This window comes from Equus asinus, chromosome 12 (assembly GCF_041296235.1).
Source record: "Equus asinus isolate D_3611 breed Donkey chromosome 12, EquAss-T2T_v2, whole genome shotgun sequence".
Taxonomy (NCBI): domain Eukaryota; kingdom Metazoa; phylum Chordata; class Mammalia; order Perissodactyla; family Equidae; genus Equus; species Equus asinus.
In genome coordinates, this window is record NC_091801.1 from 46,355,683 (window position 1) to 46,378,607 (window position 22,925).

General features: G+C 44.6%; 1 protein-coding gene across 2 annotated transcripts in view; it reads left to right on the top strand.

Moving 5' to 3' along the window:
• Positions 1-19,774: 19,774 nt before the first annotated feature.
• LAPTM4B (lysosomal protein transmembrane 4 beta) overlaps positions 19,775-22,925 on the top strand; it is a 67,661-nt gene continuing 64,510 nt past the window's right edge. Inside the window, exons 1-2 of one of the 2 annotated variants that reach the window (XM_044743936.2) lie at positions 19,814-20,155; positions 22,364-22,417. In XM_044743936.2, coding sequence (XP_044599871.1) covers positions 20,057-20,155; positions 22,364-22,417 — 153 coding nt within the window. In that variant the 5' untranslated portion in view covers positions 19,814-20,056. Of the gene's footprint in view, positions 20,156-22,363; positions 22,418-22,925 lie in introns of both variants that reach the window. The other variant, XM_070481381.1, reaches the window with a different exon arrangement.

The window sequence follows — 22,925 nt, forward strand, 5'->3', positions numbered from 1 at the left end:
CTTAGAACCAGTAACTAGCCTGATTTAGGTGCTCAAAAAAATATTTGTTTAATGACTACATAAATAGATGGACAACATGACAAATGTGTTGCTCATCTTATAATGAAGGTGTGGTTAACCTAACAATGCAGACAAGTGTCACCCTGTCCCTAGGTTAATAGTCATGAAGCTGTGCTTTCCTTCTGCAGTACTGAGTACCTACAATGTTCAGGACGGTGTCAGGTGCAGGGATACAACAGCCGATGAGGAAACATGACAAATCAACCCCTCATCTTACCAACTTGCCCTTAGAGAGGTGGCAAACAAGTCAGCAGATGGTTGTGAGACAGGAGGATAAATGCTAGCAGAGGAGAGGCACAGAGTGCCAGGAGATCACACAGAGAGCTTACCCTGATAGAACTCTTGTTTATTCGGCATGATGCTGCTCCCTCCTAGCCCCTTCTGGAGGTGGTTCTGGGGAGGAGACTAGTTATGGGCATACTCTGCAGTGTCAGTGGGCCAGGGAAGGCTGCTTAAAGGGACCTGACTCACTTTGTGATTTGTGCCTGGGTCTTAATTTATAAAGGAGACTGAGTGATGACATGGAGAAGCTAATGCCGTGGAAAGCAGAATTTATTACTTATAGTTCCCAAGAGGAGAGGGCACGCCACACCACGCAGGGCCACAGGGGGAAGCACCAGGTTTGGTCAGGATGCAAAAGCAGGTGCAAGGGGAACACATGGGCCACAGTCTTTATTGTGTTTTCCAAGGGAAGGCAAGCTTAACATTGGCTAGTTTGAATAATTCCAGCAGGCTTTGGGGCAGAGGGGCTGTCCTTAGTTGTCTGGTCCCTGGTCCTGGGTTGATGTAGGGTAGGAGAAATATTGGCTTGATGTGTGAGCATTAGATAAAGGAAGTGGTTCAGAGTATGGGCTCTGTACCACAGGGGAGATGCAAACAACTATGGCCATTAGTTTGGTCTTATGATTAATGGATGCCAATTAGACAAATACAGAATCCAAAACACTTTGCCTGTGATGTGGGCAAGACAGCTGAAACAGTCAGCCTGGACTATGAGGTGATCTGTGCTAGGACGTGAGTGCAGAAATAAAGGAGCCTGGGTCCCCAGTGACTGAGCAACTGCCAAACTGCCCTGGACCATCTATCTCCACACTCATTTTACATGAGAGAGAAATTGAATTTCTACCTTGTTAAGCCTCAGTAGTCACAACTCTGTTACGGGTGGCCAAAAATTATCCTGATACAGACACCTATCTCAAATAGGGTAAATCAGAGAAGACTTGCCTGAGGAGGTGACATCAAAGACAAGACCTTGGCAGACAAATCAAAGAGGTGGAGAAGAGTGTTTGGTTAGAGGGACCAGCGTGAGGGAAGAAGGCCTGGGCAGAGAAGTGTGCCTCATGTACAGGCCGAAGGACGCATGTGTGGCTGGAGCCTGCAGTGCAGCTTGTTGGGGGAAGTTGGGTAGGGTGAGAAGAGGAAGGGTGTTGATGAGCGATGAAGCCAGGGGGACAGCAGGGGACGAACCATAAAGAAGGCCTCGTATGCCCTGTAAAGTGGCTTAGTTTTAATGATGCTAGGAAGCCGTCAAAGGGTTTCCAACTTGGGAGTGACATGACCATATTTGTCTGATCTTTCTGGCTCTTCTGTGGAGGATGGATGAGAGAGAGGAAACTAGACGAATGCAGGGACACCAGGAAGAGGGCTGCTCAGGGTAACCAACTTGTCCTGGTTTGCCCAGGACTTCCCCAGTCTTAGGACTGGAAAGTCTGCCTTCCGGGAGCCTCCCCTTCCAACCCTTAACCCCCACCCTGAGTCCCAGGCAAACAGAGACAGTTGGTCACCCTGAGGCTGCTGGAGGACTGCAGGTGAGAACTATAGTGGTGGGGACAAAGGATGAAGAGAAGGCTCCAGGTTACTTCACAGTGAGGCAAACGCCACTTGTCTGCTATTGTTCAGACAGAGCTCTCTCACTCAGAAATCACACCAGGGAGCCCTTTGTGAGCAGAAGGCTGGGTACGCCAGAGCTCCAGGGCCACCGAATTCCAGGAGAGGGACAAATCATGACGATCAAAGTCTAAGAAATTTCTTATCTCAAAAAAATAACATTTTGCTTTGGATAAAAACAACCTTTTTTGTTTGTTGTTTTGAGGAAGATTAGCCCCCAGCTAACATCTGCCGCCAATCCTCCTCTTTTTGCTGAGGAAGACTGGCCCTGAGCTAACATCTGTGCCCATCTTCCTCTACTTTATATGTGGGACGCCAACACAGCATGGCATGTCAAGCGGGGCCATGTCCGCACCCAGGATCCGAACTGGCGAACCCCGGGCCGCCAAAGTGGAATGTGCGCACTTAACCACTGCACCACCAGGCCAGCCCCACAAACAATCTTAATATCAGTCTCTATTATTCTTCTTGTTACAATTATCCTCGTTTGATGGTTGACATCATTTGACCTGTTTATGGCCAGGACAGTGAGAGCTGGAGGAAGCACAGGAGAGTTCTGACCTCTTGTTCTAATACCCAATGATGGTCCATCATTTAAATAAGATAGATGTGAATGCACGAGTGTCCAAACACTTAGGAATTCCGTCTGACTTTAGCCAGTGTTTGTCTAGCTCTCGTCTCATACTTTACAACCCTTCCCTGTAGTTGTCTGGACTCCTTGTGGAAAACTACATCAAGATTAACTTGATTTCGAATTATTATTTTTACTACAAGTTTTATACATTCCCTGGAATCCAAAAGAAAAGTAACTGCAATAATTGATGTGAGAATTATAGTACAGGCAAAAAATAGCATAAAGTCACAGAATCAGGAGGTTTTGCTATGCAGCAAAATGTTTTATGGGGATAACAATGGTTTCCTGTCAAGTAACCAAGTATATTACTCATAGCACAGAAGAAACGTTTGAAATAAGATTGGACTACAGTCTTCAAGATAAACGGTTTTGCAATTGTGTTGCTAGAAATAGAATAGATATGGAAGGGGTAGTTGATTTAATAGGAGACAAATAATATTTAGAAATTTTATTTCAATCATCACTCAGTTGCCGAAACAAACCCTAAAAATGTGTTTTGGAGGGAATTCAGTATAAAAAGTATTATTTCAGATTTAATCCTCTCAGCAACAGCTACCCAAAAGATCTATTGCAGGTGCTAGCATTTTGAAATCACAGAATTAAACACACAAATCAGCAAGCATTTGCCTATAACCTCCTAAGCTCCATTAGCAGGGATTTCTAAACTTAAAGGATTTTTTTGGTCAGAGAAGAAAGTGGAGGCTTGTGTGTGGGTGTTTGTGGGCGGGGCCCGGAAGAGGCATATCTCACTTTCACCCATGACTCATGGCCCAAACACAGGCATATGGCTCCACTTAACTGCAAGGAAATCTGGGAAATGTGGTCTACATGTGTGTACAGAGGGAAGGGAAGTGGGTCTGGTGAGTTTCTGTTCAATCTGCATCCAGTAGAGCACCTGGCATGTGCTACATACTCAATAACTGTTGAATGTTTGTCTGGCCTGAGGTTCCAGAGCCAACAGCTGGAATTCCAGCTTCTTCCCACCAAGCCAGGCTGTCTGCGTCTCCACCAACCTGCATGCATAACTTTCATGTATTTAAACAATTAGAGGAAGAAGGAGCCCAGTAACAAACTTCTACCTCATGCAAAACTAATTAGAGAATACTACAGGCTATACTTAGGTGCTAATCCCAAAATGAGGGTAAGATGCAGAAGTTAGATCAGGTTGCGATCTGAGCCCTATGGAAGAGTTGTGTAAGGAGGAGAGGAGGTGGGGAGGAAGCAAAGGGCAACATAGGCAAAGCTAGAGGGTGAGAGAAACTCTATCAAGTGAGATCTTCTCTGTCTTGAAAGAAGTAAAGTTTAGCTGTGAATTTTCAAACTAGAGTTGATTAAACTTGGGTCAGGACCAGCCCCAGTGGCCTAGTAGTTAAGTTTGGCGTGCTCTGCTTTGGACTCTGCTCCTGGGCTCTGTTCCTGGACGCAGATCTACACCACTCATCAGTGGCCATGCTGTGGTGGTGGCTCACATATAAAAGGAGGAATATTGGCAACAGATGTTAGCTCAGGGCAAATCTTCCTCAGCAAAAATAAAAATAATAAACTTGGGTCAAATTTTGTGAATCTGGGGGATATAAAACTAGCTTTTGTGAGCTCTTTTTGAAAGAAAGCAGACCTTATATTTTAGCCTCATGATTAAAAGCACAAACTCTGGAGTCAGACTGTTGGGAGTTGTTTCCTAGCACCACTACCTGCCTGAACTGGAGCAAGGAATCTAATCTCTGTGCCTCAGTTTCCTCAATGTGAATTTGGGCTAATAATTGTACCTACTTAATAAGATTGTTGTGAGGATTTAATGAGTTTTATATGGAAAATGTTTAGCATGGTGTCTGAAATACAGTAAGCTCTGTATGTATTGGCCATTATTATTATTGTTATTATTATTATTATTATTGACAAGAAGAATTTTGTGTCATGGGGCCAGAAGGCAGGTGGCATTCTCCTCCCTCCCTTATGCCACTCCAGACTATTTTTCCTCTGTCTTCTTGTAAAAAAACCCCTACTTTGAGGTTCATGCCATCCCACTATGCCATTTTCCCTGCCTCATCATGATCATCTGCCCAAGGCTGATGCTAGGGTGCCCTTTTCTCTGTGTGAACACAGCCCAGCCCCATGGCACCAGGCTTTTATAGTGGAGTGTGGGCTGGGTTTCAGGCTGGCTTGCCCAGCTGGGCAGAGCACGCCCACCCAGGTGCAAAGGGACCTGCATCTACCAAGCTCTGGGGATCTCCCCACGTGGAATTAAAGGCTTTAGCACGTGGCCCACAGTCTCCCCATCTAGACCTTTTGCCATCATCCCAGGTGACCTCCCGTGTCCATGTAGATGACTCATCTACGTCCCCTTGGCTTCCCTGGGGACCCTCTGCCCCACTCCTCTGCATCCTCTGGAGCTGCTCCTACATCCATGTTCTCATTGCAATCGATCCACCCACAGCTGCTCTCAGACCCTTGAGCCTTCTATCTTCCTTCAGTCTCTCAGCCCTCACCCTGGACCCTTCTTCCTTCAGGTTGATGACTGAGCACCCTCTTGCAGGGATCCCATTTCTCCTGAGCCGCTGTTCTTCTGCAGCCTCCCTGGCCCAATGTGATGCTCTATCAACTCCACCATGCACATGGGCTACAAACAGACTGGTGCACCCACAGAGACCCAACTGCCCATCTCAGGGGGCCCCTCAGATCTACCCGAGAGAAGACGCCATGCCTACATACCAATGGATGCTTGTGCTTCTGGAGATTTCTGGGTTTTTAGTGGAGAAGTTGCCTCTAGAGGATGAAGGAGCTCTTCTGAGATATCTGTGAAGCTCTCCTTTGGGGCCCAGGGCCACACAGCCGCCTAGATAGGAGAGAACAGCTCCCCTGACTCTGAACAGAATCCAGCCCTGCTCTGTTCCCTTGGGACATATAGGGTTTGGAAGCGTCAGGAGACCAGCCCTGAGGCAGGGTGCAGGGGAGGCTCCTCTGAGCTGCTTTGTAACCAGCGGACTCCATCAGAGCAAGAGGAAGGGTGAATGGATGAGATGTGAGAAGCCTGAAGCTGGCAGACTAGTTGTCAGCAATGAGAGGCTCCTCTTTCTGTCAGCTCTTGGGTAGGGGCTTGAAAGAGGCAGGAGACTCCAGTAGAAGGAAGTGTAGGAGCTTGGGTCTGGTGTTATTGATGTGACTCAATGCTTGGTGACATTTGGGTCTCACAGTGAGAGCATTCTAGGACATGACGCGTTCACTGACTGATTCTGATGCTCAAGGAAGGGAGCACCTGTGTCTCAATCAACTTGGGTCCCAGGGACATGGCACGAGGTAGTTACCAACAAATGCTGTGGGAATGAACTGAAACACCTCCAACAGCTGCTCCAAAGGGCCCCAGAGCCGTTTTTCAGCCAGTCTCAGCTCAATGGAAGTGCCATAAGGGCATTTTTCACATTAGGGTTGAGGGTTGCCCCCGGTTTTTCAGTGAGGCTGTCTCCTAATCTTTGTACAGAACACTGGGGGAGGGGGCTCCTCCCTTCCTTCACCACTGTCCCTGGAACTCAAAGAAACACAAAACGTCCTCCACTCCTTCTCTACCAAATGACGATGCAGACTGCTACTAGCTGCTGAAAACTGGATCCATTTTTCTTATCAAACAGTACACAACAAATAGTTACTGAATTCTCAGTTTCTGAAATATTTTGAGATCTTCTCCAACCTCGCACGTTGTGTCAGATCTTGAGAGATCACAGTCAGGAATGCACTGCTGTTAAATACATTTTTTTAAAGTGGAGGGTGGCAAGGGAACTTTACCAAAAAACAATTACAAGAAAACTGTAAGATTAAGTGAACTGTAAAATAAAAACTGTCACACAATGGGTATTTTCATTAGAATGATGAAGCCTGAATGAAAAAGGTGGAAAGAGCAGAGTTAAATGAGAAAGACTTGAAGTCAAAAATAGCATATTTATTTGCTTTAAATCCTTTAGCCAATAAAAAAATATTTATATAAAATTTGCCAGGGATTCTAAGGGCGGGGGAGGGGGGATTTGCAAAGGGGTAAGCAAAAGGCACTGTGAGAAGTATCACAGATTCATTTAATTTATTAAAATGTTTATCATATTTTCATTAGCTCACAAAACATCTTATTTGTCCTCTGTAAGGAAGATGATGAAGCTAAATTACTCGGCATAGGTGGTGCCAAAGGGAATTTAGAGTTTTCCAAAAAGTTTTAATGTTTATCTGAGCGTTTACAAAATCTGTCTAGAACTCTCTTAAAACAATTTTCCCCTCTCCTCAGTTACAGCACAATTCACTTTTTTGTCCTTGTCTTTTCAATGAACTTTATTTCTCAGAACAGTTTAGATATACAGAAAAATTATGGCTGTGATACAGAGTTCCTATGTACCCCACACTCACTTCCCCCTATTATTAACATCTTATATTAGTGTGGCATATTTGTCACAATTAATGAGCCAGTATTTGTCAACAAAAATAATCCATAACCAATTTATAAATGAAAATTTGGGAGAGTTTATTCTGAGCTAAAATCTGAGGACCATGGCCCAGGGCCTTTCTTCCCAAAGGAAGAAAGGGCACCAAAGAAGTGAGGTATACAGAGTGGTTATATACCCCCAAAGAGGATGCTTTACATACGATTGAAATGCCCCTCCCACAACAGTCACAAGATTGCCCTGTCAGCACAGTGCTTGATGGACACAGCAGGTAGTGGGTCTGCTATCTCAGCGGGCGCAGAAGGAAGCAAGTCTGTTGTCTGGAGCTGGGTGGTCACAGGTAAGAGCAGCAATCAGTTCCCAGCCTAAGGAAAGATGCTTAATCCTTAAGGAAATGCCAATGTTGGGACGGGGAGGGAAGTTGCACCTTTATCTCAAGGGCCTTTGTTCTTGCCATAGGGAATGTCTAAAGCAGATATACAATGCATGCTCAACGGCCACGGTCAGGCCCTTTTGGAAAAACAAAAAGTCAGGCCGAATTAGGTTTACCCCAAATGGCTTCCTCATATACTCCAATATATCCTATTGCTTGCCATTTCTATTTGTCAACTGATACACTATTGTTAACTAAAGTTCTTACTTTATTTGGATGCCCTTTGTTTTTCTCTAATGTCCTTTTTCTGTTCCAGGGTCCCATCCAGGAGACCACATTACAGGTAGTTGTTACATATCCTTAGACTCCCCTCGGCTGTGACAGTTTCTCATTTTCCTTGTTTTTGATGACCTTGACAATTTTGAGGAGTGCTGGTCAGATGTTTTGTAGAATGTCTCTCAGTTGGGATTTGTTGATGTTTTTCTCATAATGAGACTGGAGTTATGGGTTTGGGGGAAGAAGATCACAGAGGTAAAGTGCCGTTTTCATCATCACACCATATCAAGGGTACACACTATCAACATGACTTATTACCGTTGATGTTAACCTTGACCACTGGCTGAGGTCTGTGTGTCAGGTTTCTCCAGGTTACTCTTTTCCCCCACTTTTTCTACCCCGCTCTTTGGAAGGAAGTCACTATGCACAGCCCACACTTACGGAGCAGGAAGTTATGCTCCATCTCCTTGTGGTCAAAGTTATCTTGATAAATTACTTGGGATTTTTCTGAACCAGAGAATTTATCTCTTCTCCCTCATTTATTTGTTCATTCATTTATTTATATCAGTATGGACTCATGGGTATTAGCACAGTTCATTTTTCCAAGTGCAAATTTTTTTCTCCATGGGGAAAACAGGAGAGTCTGCCAAACATTTTCATAAACAAAGTACCCTCAGCCTTTTCTCAAGCACATCTCGGGAATGTGTTAAATCCTCTCTGTAGCAAGGATCTTGGCATAGGTAAAGACGGATTGCTTCATGTGATCTAAAATGGTTGACTTACTAAATTAAAATACCCTGGTGAAAACTTCCCTGGTATTTGCTTAATCTAAATCTCTCATTTCAAGAAGGAAGCAAAATTTAAATGCATTCTTTGCTTCTGAGTATTATGTAAACCCCAGCAAAATATAAAAGAATCAACATAAAAAAGAAAAGGCATAAAACCTCCCTCAGACTATAAAAGCAAAAATAAAACACATGACAACAATGCCCATGGATGATTTGCTCAGAGAAAAAGGGAGGAGAAACAGCGAAGTTCTCTATGCCTCACACCTTTCTGGGGCCCTTAGAATCCTGAGGCCCCATAACTCAGCTTCACTGCAGGTTTCGCCAAGTCCTAAGGCCAGCTCAAGAGAGCTGCCAGCGAGGCTCCTGTTTGTCAGGGTGACCCCAGCAGGCAGCACTTGCCTTCAGACAACCACTGCAGTCATGGTCTTGGGGCACAGTTGATACCAAGCCTCTTCATCTCAAGTTTGTGTGCCCGATGCACAGCAAGCCAATCACTGAGACACTGGTGCTTGGAGATGGAGAAAGTTTTATTCAAATTGGCCAAAACGAGAAGGCGGAAGGATAGGTTCTCTCAAATCTACCTTAACAAGAGAAGAAAGCAAGGCGTTTTGCAGAGCTAAGGGGCTTGGCAGGAGGAGTTTTGGAGAAACAAAGGGGAAATCCATGTTCCTTTCACTCCAGAGAAGCCCTTGGGCAATCAGACTTCTGGGGTCAAGAACAGCTGGGGGCTGGTTATCTGGTGATCATAACTTCCTTGAAGGCACTCTTTTTCTTCTGCAAAACAGGCTTATAAATCCCTGTGACCCTTGAGTCACCCCTGAGGTTAAGCAAGAAAACAGCAAATTGACAAGATTATCTTCTTTTTATTACAAGGTTGAAAGGCAATCTTACTGAATATTTACAGTTACCCTCAGGTACCCAGCTACACAGTCACTAGGCATTTCCTGACTTCTTAAGGGCTCCAGGCTCCACTGGAAGGAGAGCAGTCCTTTCCACATGAGTGCCCCTCTCCCTTTCCAGTCCACTACTTCCAACATGTCAGCAATATTCTTCTCATAAAGCTGCCTGTACTTCACGCTCACAGATGGCTGGCCTTCCCCTTTTGGTCTCTCTTCCTTACTAGTCTTGGAAGGTAATGTTATGTGGGAATAAAGCTCTAGCTCCGACGCAAATTATCTGTGTGACTTTGGGCAAGTTGCTTTGCCTCTTTGGGCCTCAGTTTCTCAATTGTAAAATAAAGACATGATTCAACTTGGCTCCAAATCCTTTCCAGCTCTGAAACATCATGATCCTGTTGAATCCTTAAGAGCGAGGATAATATTGCTTTCCAATTCTATGCAAGCATAACTGGAGAAAACAGTAATGTAGTCATTAAATATCATCTTATCTTTCCATCAGTTCCCTCCTCTGACTGGTTCACATTTGTAATGATTGTCTTGTGTTTACACTAGATATAATAAACTGTTTCATTTTTTAAAAAAGTATGCGTCTCAATTTTGACATCAAAAAGGCGTATTTTTTCTAAGTGAGACTTTTACTTTGACGGTTCCTCGTTTTGTTCAATGCCTAACTTACTGAGTTGTAAATGTGGACTTTTTAAAAATGAAAAATAGGGCCAGGGAGGGGTATGCAGGAAGCTTGAACTTATTGTATTGTCAATGCAAAATAATGAATAACCATTCTACAGACAAGAGAGATGAAGTGAGTTTTGCTTGAGCCAGGGTGAGGATTATAATCCGGGAAGACAGTTTCCACAAAGGAAGAAAGTGTTCCAGAGAAGCACAGTTTCGGTAGTCTTACACCTTTTTAGAACAAAGAATGTACATTAAATACGCCCAGGAGGCATATTCACCAAAGTTTCTAAAAGGTATTCAGTTGCCAAGTAGCAGGTCAACATGGCTCTGATGCCCGGAAGGGACCAACACCAGCGTTAGGAGGGGGCGCAGGAGGGAAAATCTGCATTCTAACCTCAACAGAGTGTGTTCTTAAATGGTTAATGCAGATGGACAACATGTCTTTGATAGGCCACAAGTCAGGCTGCTTTAGTTCAAGCCAAATTAGTTTTGAACCCAGATAGTTACCCCATATACCTCAAGATGTGAAAATGTCAGTGTAGGGGAGGAAGACATTTCCTCTATCCAAAGTGGGTTCATCTGGCCGGAGAATGAATTAAATTCACATGAAACAGAATAGCAAGAGAAAATTAAACAAAGCTTTATGAGGAACCATGGCCTGGGGCCTTTCTTCCCGAAGGAAGAAAGGGCACCGAAGAAGTGGGGTGCACAGAGTGGTTATATACCCCCAAACAGGGTGTTTCACATATGATTGAAATGTCCCTCCCACAATAGTCACAAGATTGCCCTGTTGGCACAGCGCTTGATGGACACAGCAGGTAGTGGTCTGCTATCTCGGAGGGCATAGCAGGAGGCAAGTCTATTGTCTTGAGCTGGGTGGTCACAGGTGAGTGCAGCAATCAGTTCCCAGTCTAAGGAAAGATGATTAATCCTTAAAGAAATGCCAACGTTGGAAGAAGGAGGGAAGTCAGCTACAGGAGGTTACCAGAAACAGGAATAAGATTATTATGCAGATTTAAGTCCTTGCCTTTGGTATTGATTAAGAGTTTCTAGGGAGATCTTTACAGATGGAGAGTTCCTTTACAATGTAAATGTCTCCTAAAAAAGGGCAAGCAAGTTCTACTTTTCAGTTGCTTTCCTGTCTGCAAAGAAACTAGCCTCAAATAATCATCATGCCAAAGAGACATATCTTGGGGTGGCCAAATCCAGGTCCCCACATCAGTATGGGTAATGTTTTATTTCTTTAGAAAAAACAGGAAGCAAAGACAGCAAAATCTTAGGATGTGATGAAATCTGGTGATGGGAATAAAAATTGTCCATTACATTATGCTGAATATTTTTCACTTTAGCTGAATCATTTGCTTAAGAAACTTCTCATATCCTTATTGTTCCTTTCTTTGACCTTTTAATTATCTGGTATTTGAAAATGCATAGTCAGACAATTAAAATAGGACAGAGAAGAGGTGCAGCCTACTCGTCGTCCAACATCCTCCTTTCCCTTCACAGCTCACACTAAGTTCTAATTCCCCTGTGGAGGCTTTCTGTTTGCCTAATCTCCCATAGAAACTTTTCAGCTAACTTTCTGGTGCCTTTGCTGTAGGTGCCACTTTCAGGCACTTAACCTGCTGAAGCCAGGTCCCTGAGGGTTACTGTAGATATTCAATAGGAACATGATTGCCTTTTGACCTTGTTCCCAGCACAGACATAGACAAATCTTGTCAATTTGCTGTTTTCTTGTATAACTTGAGGGGTGACTCAGGCCTTGAGGATTTGTGAGCTTGTTTTGCAGAAAAAAGAGAATGCTTTTGGGGAGGTTGCAATCACCAGATGGCCAGCCCCCAGCAGCCATTGCAGATTGCCCAGGGGTGACCCCTTTGTTTCTCTTAAGTTTCTCCTGCCAAGCCCCTTAGCTCTATAAAACCCCCCTGCTTTCTGCTCTTGTTAAGGTGGATATGAGTGAACCCATGCTCCCACTTTCTCCTCTTGGCCAACTCAAATGGGGCATTTCTCCATCTCCAAGCACCGATGTCTCAGTGTTTGGCTTGCTGTGCATGGAGCACACGAACTTGAGATTAAGAAGTTCAGTATAGGGCTGGCCCCGTGGCCGAGTGGTTAAGTTCGAGCACTCCGCTGCAGGCGGCCCAGTGTTTCATCAGTTCGAATCCTGGGCGAGGACATGGCACCATTCATCAAGCCACACTGAGGTGGCGTCCCACATACCACAACTAGAAGGACCCACAAACTAAGAATATACAACTATGCACCGGGGGGGAGCTTTGGGGAGAAAAAGGAAAAAAAATTAAAATCTTTAAAAAAGAAAAAAAAGAAGTTCAGTATCACTGCTACTTTTTAATGCTCTGCTATGTGACAACCACATTTTCATGCATGGCCCACTGACACCCTGTATCCTCAGGATGGGTGAGGTCACTCTGTGCTAACTAACAAGCCCACAAGTCATTTCTCACCCACACTCCATGTCTAATGGGTTGGCTGTGCTCTGACCCATGCCATCTTCACTCTTGGACTGCCGATGGAGCAGTCTTACCTGTCACATTGCCTGTTTCCAGGCAGAGGAGGAAATCCACTTGGTAACCGTCATCTGATTCTTAAAACTTCCTCCCACATGGCTTCTAACCATGTTATTGGCCAAATCAAGTTACATGAGGACTCCTGAGTTCATGAGGGCAGGGATGTCTAATCTTGCTTGTGGGAGGGGCATCACAGAGAGGGAATTAGATTTTTCGATGAACAGGTCCATAGTACAACCAGCACACTCTCTTAGGAAACATTTCTTCTGCTGAATTTGAACCTTTATCTTTCGGTTGACAAACTGCCATTCTGTGATCTCATCTGCTGCAGCAATTTCAGCAGTGCTGCCCTCTTAAGGAACTATTTGTACAAACATTGAAATATTTTATTGCATTTTAGCCCTTATTAATTTATAACCAATGATGGTAAATGGAAAATTAAAGTGCTGATATGAGTCATAAGAAACATAGGTTTCATAAATTTAAAACACTTGAGAGGCATGCTTAGGTATGCCAGAAGCTGTGAATATCTCAATCAGAGGTTCCCTAGACCATTGAGGCTAATCGACTCTGCTCATTTGTGAAGGAAACAAATTAAGAAACTTGTAAAAAGCTAAAGAAATATCATCGAAGCATGTGTTTAAAAGTTTGGGTGTAATTAGAAAGATTTTTAACTCTCCAGGAACAGAAAGGCATCAACTTTTGGACATTCTGGTTTCATATATATATATTTTTAGGAACACATCATGTAGGGGCTACCTATATGGGCTGACGTTTTTATTTGGTGCTTTATACAGGTGTTTGTTCTTCAGCTTGTAAATCCCTGAGGATAGGATGTAAGTGGCAGCACGGAGAACAGAATGCACTCAAGCTCTGCAGTGAGACCGTCCTAGATCCAAATCTCGGCCCCGACACTGCCTAGCAGCAAGACGCGGGGTAAGTGACTTGAAGTCTCTGAGCCTCAGTGTTCTCATGTGACAAATGGGGATTTTAGTACCTAGCTCCCAAGTTTTTTGTGAGCCTTACCTAACACATGTACAACACTGGCAGGTGCTACATAATGCTAAATTTGCCTAAGTCTATCATTTATTACATTTAGTACGTGCCAGGCATGTAACATGCTTTACTCTGTAATAACCTCCCAACAACTATAAAAGTAGGATTATCTTTTCCATTTTATAAAATTCACAGAGATTAAGTGATTCTCCCAAAGACGCAATCATTGGCAAATTATGTCTTGAACTCATGCGCTTTTATTACAAAATTCTGCAAACTGAGAAAGGGGAGATTCACTGATCTTCTTGTTTCATGACCTAAGGCATTGCAAGATTCTGCCTTTCTAGATCATCGAAGAAGATAAATTATACTTGACAACATTTCCTGGTTGGATGTTGCACTGCCTAGATTAACTTGCCTGCTTGCTCTCAATCCATTGCCCTTCTTCCCCTGCTCTTTGCCGTGTGTCTGTGGTAAAATATACATAACATAAAATCTAGCCTTTTAACCTTTTTTTTTTTAAGATTTTATTTTTCCTTTTTCTACCCAAAGCCCCCTGGTATATAGTTGTATATTTTTTGTGGGTCCTTCTAGTTGTGGCATGTGGGATGCCGCCTCAGCATGGCTTGATGACTGGTGCCATGTCCACACCCAGGATCCGAACCCGTGAAACCCTGGGCCACTGAAGTGGAATGCGCGAACTTAACCACTCAGCCACAAGGCCGACCCCTTAATCAGTTTTGAGTGTACAATTCAGTGGCATTAAATACGTTCACATTGTAGTGCAACCATTACCACTATCCATTTGCAGAAATTTTTCATCATCTCAAACAGAAACTCTGTACCCATTAAACAATAAGTCCCCGTCCCCACCTCTCCCACAACCCCTGCTAACCTCTATTCTACTTTCTGTCCCTATGAATTTGCCTATTCCTGGTACCTCATATCAGTAGAATTATGCAATTATTTTTCCTTTTCTGACTGGTTTATCTCACTTAGCATAACGTTTTCCAGGTTCACCCGTATTGTAGTGTGTACCAGAATTTCATTCCTTAAAATGCTTTTTTTTTATTATGGTAAAAACACATAAAATCTACCATCTTAACCATTTTTAAATGTACAGTGCAGTAGTTAATTATATTCACATTGTTGTGACACAGATCTCCAGAACTTTTCGTCTTGCAAATCTGAAATTCGATCCCAGCGGAAAACATCTCCCCTTTTCCTCCTCCCCCAAGCTCCTGGCAACCACCATTCTACTTTCTATTTCTACAAATTTGACTGCTTTAGACACCTCATATAAGTGGAATCAGACAGTATTTGCCTTTTTTGTGACTGACTTAACTTACTTTCATAATGTCCTCAAGGTTTACCCATGTTGTAGTGTGTGACACAATTTTCTTCCTTTTTAAGGCTGAATAATATTCCATTATATAGATACACCACATTTTCTTTATCCATTTATTTGATGGATTTGTCCATCCATTTATTCAGTGGACACTTGGGTAGCTTCCACTTTTTGGCTATTGTGAATAACGCTGTTATGAACATTTGTGTACCTCCTGCTATTTTTGTATGACAGGAAAATATGTCTCCCAGGCCACTTGTCAGCTGGCTTCTGGGAGTTCAGCCAGCGGGAAGCACTGATAGAAGACTGGAGGACAGGAGGATGGGAGAGGCCAAGGCCTTTCTCCTCTTCCCTCTCTGCTTTGGGAGGGCTTTCCAACAGCGGCAGCATGTCTAACAGCAGCCCTACTTCTGTTGGACAGCCCTTCCCGCCAAGGTCTCAGCTCTAGCCGGGCAGGTGACGGCAGCTTCCTTCCTACTTTTGCCGATATCTGGGTTGCCTCTCTGTCTCTTGCCTGTCTTCTCATCTGTGTGCAACTGTGGTGTAAGACTTAAGGTTTATTCCTATGGTGGGGCACAACACAATGGTGCTTGGATGAAAGGCAGGACTTTTTGCTGCTTACAGCTCCAAAAAGAGCAGACCGCCAAACAGGGCCACAGGGGGGTTGCACCTGGGGACGGGGGCACAGCAAGGTGGAACTGTAGGAGTTGGCTTATTATGGGAAATGGGGTGAGTTTAGCTAGATCTCCAGGGCTTCCTGGGGATTGGGCATTTTGAATAATTCTGTGGACCCAAGGAAGAAAGGGCCATCCCTGGGTGTTAGGTCTCTGGGGTCACTGGTCTTGGGTAAGTAAATATTGCACCTGGGCGTGTTAGAGCCTGATAAGAGAAGTAGCTGGAGTGGGGGAAGTTAAGGGAATTTTCCTGTGAAGGGAAATTAAGAGTTTTTAGCTATGATTTCAAAACTGGGTCAAGATGGCACCTGTGAAATATTTTATTACAGTAACCAATTCCCTGCATTACATTCCCCCAGTTTGAAATATCTAGAACAGTTTCTATTTTCCTGATTGGACTTTGACTAATACAAATGTATTTGATTGTCTTCCAAATCTTTAAACATTGATAAACTATATAGAGTGCCATATTAATATCACTATTAATCAGAATGCTGTTGCTTTATTGTTAGCCACACCATCTACCACTAACGACTCCCTCTGCCTACCTTTGTCTGTCTCGTTATTTTATGTTTCTTGGAGGCAGAGTTTGAATCTTATGCACTCTTTCTCACAACCCCCAGGTTAGAACCTGACCAAACCCCGAATTTGTGCTTTAATAAATCTATGATTAATTACATGGGTCTCTGAGAGCACATCAATCAGGATTTTTGACTTCCACCTTGGCTGCAATTCAGGGCTGGAGCCAGCCCCACATTCTGACCTTCACCGTCCTGATCCCCAACTGGGACAAGATCCAGATCCTTTAATGAATCATCTGGCATTCGACTTATTTTCTTCCACACACGCCTATAAAATTGGCATTTATCACAGTCTCCATGAGCAGTTCTTTGTTTTCTGACAGAAACAAGAGACTGCCCTCTCATTTTTTTTGTTGTTTAGTTTTGTTTTTAATTTCTAAGAGAGATATGAGGCCTATCTCGAAGGCCGGCTTCATGGGGATGTGTCCAGGGCAGTAGCAGACTCCTGCACTTAGAAGGGCCCACATTTGGTTTAATATTCCACTGTTGCCATCTTGAAATTCTTTTTTTTTTTTTAAAGATTGGCACCTGAGCTAACAAGTGTTGCCAATCTTTTTTTTTTTTTCTGCTTTTTTCTCCCCAAATCCCTCCAGTACGTAGTTGTATATTTTAGTTGTGGGTCCTTCTAGTTGTGGCATGTGGGATACCACCTCAACATGGCCTGACGAGCGGTGCAACGTCCGCGCCCAGGATCCGAACCAGCAAAACCCTGAGCCGCCAAAGCGGAGCGGGCGAACTTAATCACTCAGCCATGGGGCCAGCCCCCGTCTTGAAATTCTTAATACTTTTTCAATGAGGTCTCACATTTTCGTTTTGGACTGAACCTCACAAATCATATAGCTGGTCTTATCTCGCTTGTATGTACCTTAAGCTGTGACATTAATTTATCATTGAGTCATATTGGTTTAATATTTATGAAACTCTCAGAATTCAGAATTCCCATTTTCCTCAAGAAATATACTCCAGACCTCTCAGTTTAGCATGACATGAAAAGCTTTTCATTTTCTGGTACCTCCCCTACCTACACTGACATCCCCAGAACTTCCTTAGCCTCATCTCTCTCTATTCTGCCCTCCTTCCCTTCAAATGTTAACGCCTGGCTATTGTAGTACTTGCTGTTTCTACACTTGTGAGTTGCAGGCTGCTGGTTCCCTGCATAGCTTGCTCCCATCCTGCCTGGGCTGGTCCTCTGTCTTTCTCCCTAGCCAACTCCAAGTTATTCTACAGGTCTGGACTTAGATGTCACCTCCCTGATCTTCCCAAAGCTGAGATATGGGGTTCTCATAGCATCCTGTGCTAAACATATCATTTCCTTCTCTATCTCTCTCATTAAATTGTGAGCTCCTTATAGATGGGCACTACTGCATGTTCTCTGAGGTGGCAGCCATGCTCAGCTCCAAGAAGGGGGACAGGGGGATGGATGATAGAGGGAGAGAAAAAGTGGAGTTCAAGAAGACAAAGGAAAGGACTTAGGTGAGAAAGAGGTTGCAAGTTCTAAAGTCCAAAAGGAGACAAGGGTTTAAAATTCAGTAATGAAGGCATCATGGAGACAATGAAGAATGGGAGAGGAAGGATGAGTGAATTGTGGGGCAACCTGACCAAAGTTACAGAGGCTGTGGTCCTTCACTCTAGCAGAAAGGAAGCAAGTGTGGGCCTGGAAGCTGAGGCTCCTACAGATGAAAACAAGGCGACTTGCCTAAACAACTGTCCTACTACAATCAGTATTTCAGTTAAATATGCCACTGTTTGAAAACGAGTGACCCAGCTGTGACTAAGATCCATGGGAAGCCTCTGTTCTTTTCTTGTGGCCAATCACCATATTTTCTTGCATCCAAATAAATACAACTCCAAAAACACTGACTTTAAAGGTTTTTTTTCTTTTGGTGAGGAAGATTGGCCCTGAGCTAACAGCTGTGCCAATCTTCCCCTATTTTGCATGTGGGATGCCGCCACAACATGGCTGGATGAGCAGTGTGTAGGTCCACACCTGGGATCCGAACCTGCGAATCCTGGATCACCAAAGCAGAGCGTGTGAATTTAGTTGCTATGCCACCAGGCTGGCCCCTGACTTTAACATTTATTTAATAAACTTCACTTGCAGATGTGTTGTTTCTCTCTCCCTACCTCCTTTCTCCAGCCAGGTTTCCCCTACTCTCTCTCTTTTCTTATCTAGAGCAAATTGGCAACTGTCTGTAAATTTGGATGTTGAATAGTAAGCTTTCTGACATACAGAATTCCCTTGAATCAATGAGTCATTTGCATAATGAATCTGAAATTCTGGTGGGGAGGGAAAGGCAAGAGGTAATATGGGAACTTGCTGGAATTTATTTATTTATTTTTAAGATTTTATTTTTTCCTTTTTCTCCCCAAAGCCCCCCCGTACTTAGTTGTATATTCTTCGTTGTGGGTCCTTCTAGTTGTGGCGTGTGGGACACCACCTCAGTGTGGCTCGATGAGTGGTGCCATGTCCTTGCCCAGGATTCAAACCAACGAAACACTGGGCCGTCTGCTGTGGAGCGCGAACTTAACCACTCTGCCACGGGGCCAGCCCCCTGGAATTTAGAAAATAGCACTCCCCATCCTGATTCCGTATTACCATTCGTTCTCAGAGCATGAATGCTAGTCCTATAGCTAGTTAGAAGTGGCTACGGGCATAATTAAATATTAAATGGAAGATTCCAAAGAGAAAATTGTCTTCAACGTGAAAGAAAACAGAACTTCGTAGTAAGAAAACAAAACATTCTTGTTTGATATTTCTGATTAATTCCCACCACGATGTTACTCATTATTTCTGATTAAGGGCCCACACCTGACCTTTCTGGGGATGACTTGGGGGGGGGGTCCCTTCGGATCCAGGTTAAGCTATACAGTAAGAATGTGACAGCTTTACAGCCTTGTAAAACTAACCAGTCCTGCACTTCAGCAGCCTTAATATTCCTCTTCCTTCCTATCTATCCTGTCTTTAAGAAATTTAAATCCAACCAATTTTTCTCTTGCTCCAACTTTGACGGTGCTAATAATCTAACTTGTCTGAGATGCTTGGCTTAAACAGTGATTAGAGGTTAACCTAGGACAAGGGCGCTTCGAGACAAAACATCAGATGGGAAGAAATGACCCCAAACTGGAGTCCTATCTTTCATTATCTCTTAATGCTCTATGTTGTGTCTTGCAGGGACCTTGTGGCAGTAATTAGCTTGATGATTGTTTCCTGAGAGCTGCAGTCATGATTAAAAATGCTACCCGAAGCACAGCGAGGATGTCCTTGACACATCCTATTTTCTGGGAAAAGTTTACTACCACAATAATTGAGCTGGGAAGCTGAGACAAATTGCTCTTGGTGGCTTCAGCAGTGGTTCAAAGTACTGCAGTTGACCGGAAGCACACCCGCAGTTTTCCCTCCTCCAGTTTGCAAGGTAACAACAGTGATACATTGCACCTACAGATTATCTGCAAGATAGAACTGGTCGGGAAGAAATCCACAACCAACGAGACTGTAAAGGAATCTCAAACCCTTGATAGAGTTACACAAAAGACCAAACGAGAGAGGGAAGGCCCGGAACTCCAGTGCGGGCCGACTGTGGGACTGAGCGACTGTGCAAGATGATTTATTTATTTACACTGGGCTGGCGGCGCCCACAGCTGGCTGGAGCCTGCGGTGACATCACGGGCCGGGGCGCGGGTCACGTGGCCCGCGGGCCGCCCCGCCCCTCCTGCTCCTCCTCCTTCTCCCGCCGCCTTCGGAGCGCAGGGTCCGGTCCCGGCAGCCGCTCGGAGCTCTCGGGGCGGGCGGGCGGCTAGCGAGCCGGGAGCGGAGCGGCCGAGGAGCCGAAGGCAGCCGCGCGGCGGGCCCCGAGCGACGCGGCCGACGCTCCTGCAAACTTGGGCGCGCGCTCGCGCCACTGCGCCCGCGGCCCGAGCGATGAAGATGGTCGCGCCCTGGACGCGGTTCTACTCCAACAGCTGCTGCCTCTGCTGCCATGTCCGCACCGGCACCATCCTGCTCGGCGTCTGGTACCTGGTGAGCGCGGCAGACCACGGGCGCACCTGCCGGGGAGGAGGCGCCCGCGCCCCGGCTCTTCACACCGAGTTGGGTCCTAGTTTGGCCTCTGGGTTGAGTGGCGCTGGCGCTAATCCGCCTAAAGCTATATTATTAGAAACTTAATTCTCTGGGGGAGCCTGGCCGCGATACCCCCCTGCTGGGCCAACCTGTGGCGAGGGTCGGTCAGGGCCCAGAGTTGGGGCATTTCGGGAGTGCGGGGTGGGCCTGGGGCGCTCAGAGCGGAGGGCCGCCGAAAGCCCTCCCGCACGGGGCCGCGGCGGAGCCCCGCGGTTTCCGACGAAAGTGCGCTTGGTGGCCGAAGAGGTCTCAGCTTATCTGCGGAGCACGTGCTTCTTGTTCTTTCTTTCTTTTTCACCCCCGTTGGGCTTCGTGTACTGACGGTTGCCGACAGCGTCGTGGGCTGACGGGGCACATTTTGCTGCCCCCCGTGGTCAGGGTTGCAGACCCGGCGTGCCCATTCTCCCTGCCCGCATCTGCCCTCGGATTTGCTGTCCATTCACTCCTGCGCACGTTGGATCCGAGTTGTAATGATTGGGGGTTCTTACACTCCGCGAGGGGTTCCCCCCACGCGTTTGCTGTCATGCCGTTACTCCTGGAAGGGATTTGCTTGTGATTTACCGCGTTTCAGTCCGCTCGGGGAAGCCATTTTACACCCACTTACTTTCCTGCCCATTGACAGGGAATCCTGGTACCTTACTTAACTGATGCCGCAGGCAAATGGGATTTTCTGTTTTTAGGTTGGAGCTTTTAAGATATTTGTATGGGGGCAGTGAGGAAACTTGATGGAGTCTTACCCCGTGTCCGTGCCTGCTCCAGGTTGATTGTTGGCACTCCTAGACTGCATCAACACCGAGTCTGATTCCACTGCGTTTTGGGTTTTGTGACATCATGATAGAGAGTTAGACCCGAACCACTTTGCAGTGACTACCACTGCACCACTTGGAAGTGTCTTAAAAATGGTAGTAAGATGGCATATAAAACTTTTTAGTGAGAATAAATCTTGTTAATCATAAGAATTTTTTTGTCGGTTCATATTCAATATTTGGATATAATATGGGCGTTATTTCTCATTGTGAACTGATTCCTTGTGCCATTTTAAGCAAAACATTTCCCGCAGGGCATGTGGTGGTTTCGGTGCTTTTTATAGTTGCAAGTTGCCTTTAGTCAGTGCCTATCACAGCCCGCACAATAGAAATTTTTGGCCTTAAAAGCTTTCAAACAGTTCTTTGGTGTGTGTGGGCTCTTATTGTGCAGTGTGAATGCAGATGGAACAGCAGCGTATTGGCTCAGTCTTGACTTTGCTAAAAGCTCAGAAATCCTTCACAGAAATTTTAAATTATGGCAAAAGGGTAGTAGGTGGCCTCAAAATAGTTAGTGCTTTTATTGATTATCAAGACAGACCATTTTATACAAATGTCTTGTGTCCTCCTTGATAATGTTCGACTCTGCAGACTTGCAAGTACATCAGTGAATGTAATTTGTAAAATCTAGGGCACTGCATTAGGCAAATGTATTACATGAGCTACAGGAAAGATAAATCTACTTGAGCCCTGTTGTTGGCTGCAATCCAACCAGACAGTATTGGTATGAGAAAAGGAGAGTACTCTGCACGCTTTGTCTATTGTTCCAGCATGCTCTTTGTGGAAAGTAGTTATTGGTGTGCATGTGTTAGCATTTAGAAATATATGGCCTTTTGCAAGATAATTAGAAAGCTTTCTAGCAGATGGAAGAATGCCACTTTAGGTGAACCTAATAAATGGGAAACCTGGCTTAAGTACTGGTAATCTTTATAAAAAGTCTTTTGCATTTCATAAAACAATTTTGAGTTTTTTTTTTTTAACAGTTTCCTCTCGTACCTTTAAATATAATTTGGTTATCCAAAACTTTGATTTACATGGACATTTTTAAGATGAGGGAGCAGGTCACTGAAGAATGAGGCAACCTCTCTCTCCTTCCTGTCCCTGCCCCCCTCCTCCCCCACGCCCCAGCCATCTGGATGGAGCAGGGTCACTTATTAGGGGAGAGTTTTCAGGAAAAAAGGGTGAGGTGATGGGTAGATATTCAGATAAGAGTCCACTAGAAGAGCTCTTCCTTAAATAACAAATAATTGCTTATTATGCCAGGTAGGTCAAGTGGATCTTTTTTATGAGTTTTCTTTCTTTTTAGGGGGAAGTGGAGAAATCAGCTTTATTCTGCGAGCTTGATCTGCAGGGAGATGGGGTATGTGCCCTCAGATCTGTCTCTTCAATTCAGGATTTGGGGTGGAATTTAAGAGGTTAGGGAGAACAGGCTGGCACGTGGAAATGCTGGTGGAACAGGTTTTGATTGGTGGGCTTCAAGCTTTTATGGTAAGTTTCTAAACATTAATGACAAGGTTCCAAACGTTTACGATGAAATTCTAAACTAATTGTTTTCTGCCACTACCTTTTTGCTGAGGTCCTGTGTGCCAGATACTATACTAGATGCTTTGCATAAGCTTAATTTTTACATATTCCTGGTAAGGTAAGTTTTTTTGTTCCCATTTTGTAGATGAGAAAACCGAGGCCAAGAGAGCTTAGGTGTTTTACATAAGCTCCCATGGTTGGTTTGTGGTCTGATGTTTTAGTCTATCCTGTTTCCGCCGTTTTACCTATTAAAAGTTGTCTGTGTGTTTTGTTTTTGCCTTGGATTAATAAAGATTTCCTTCCGTCCAGTAACAAAGCATGTTTATTTTAGATATTTATATTAG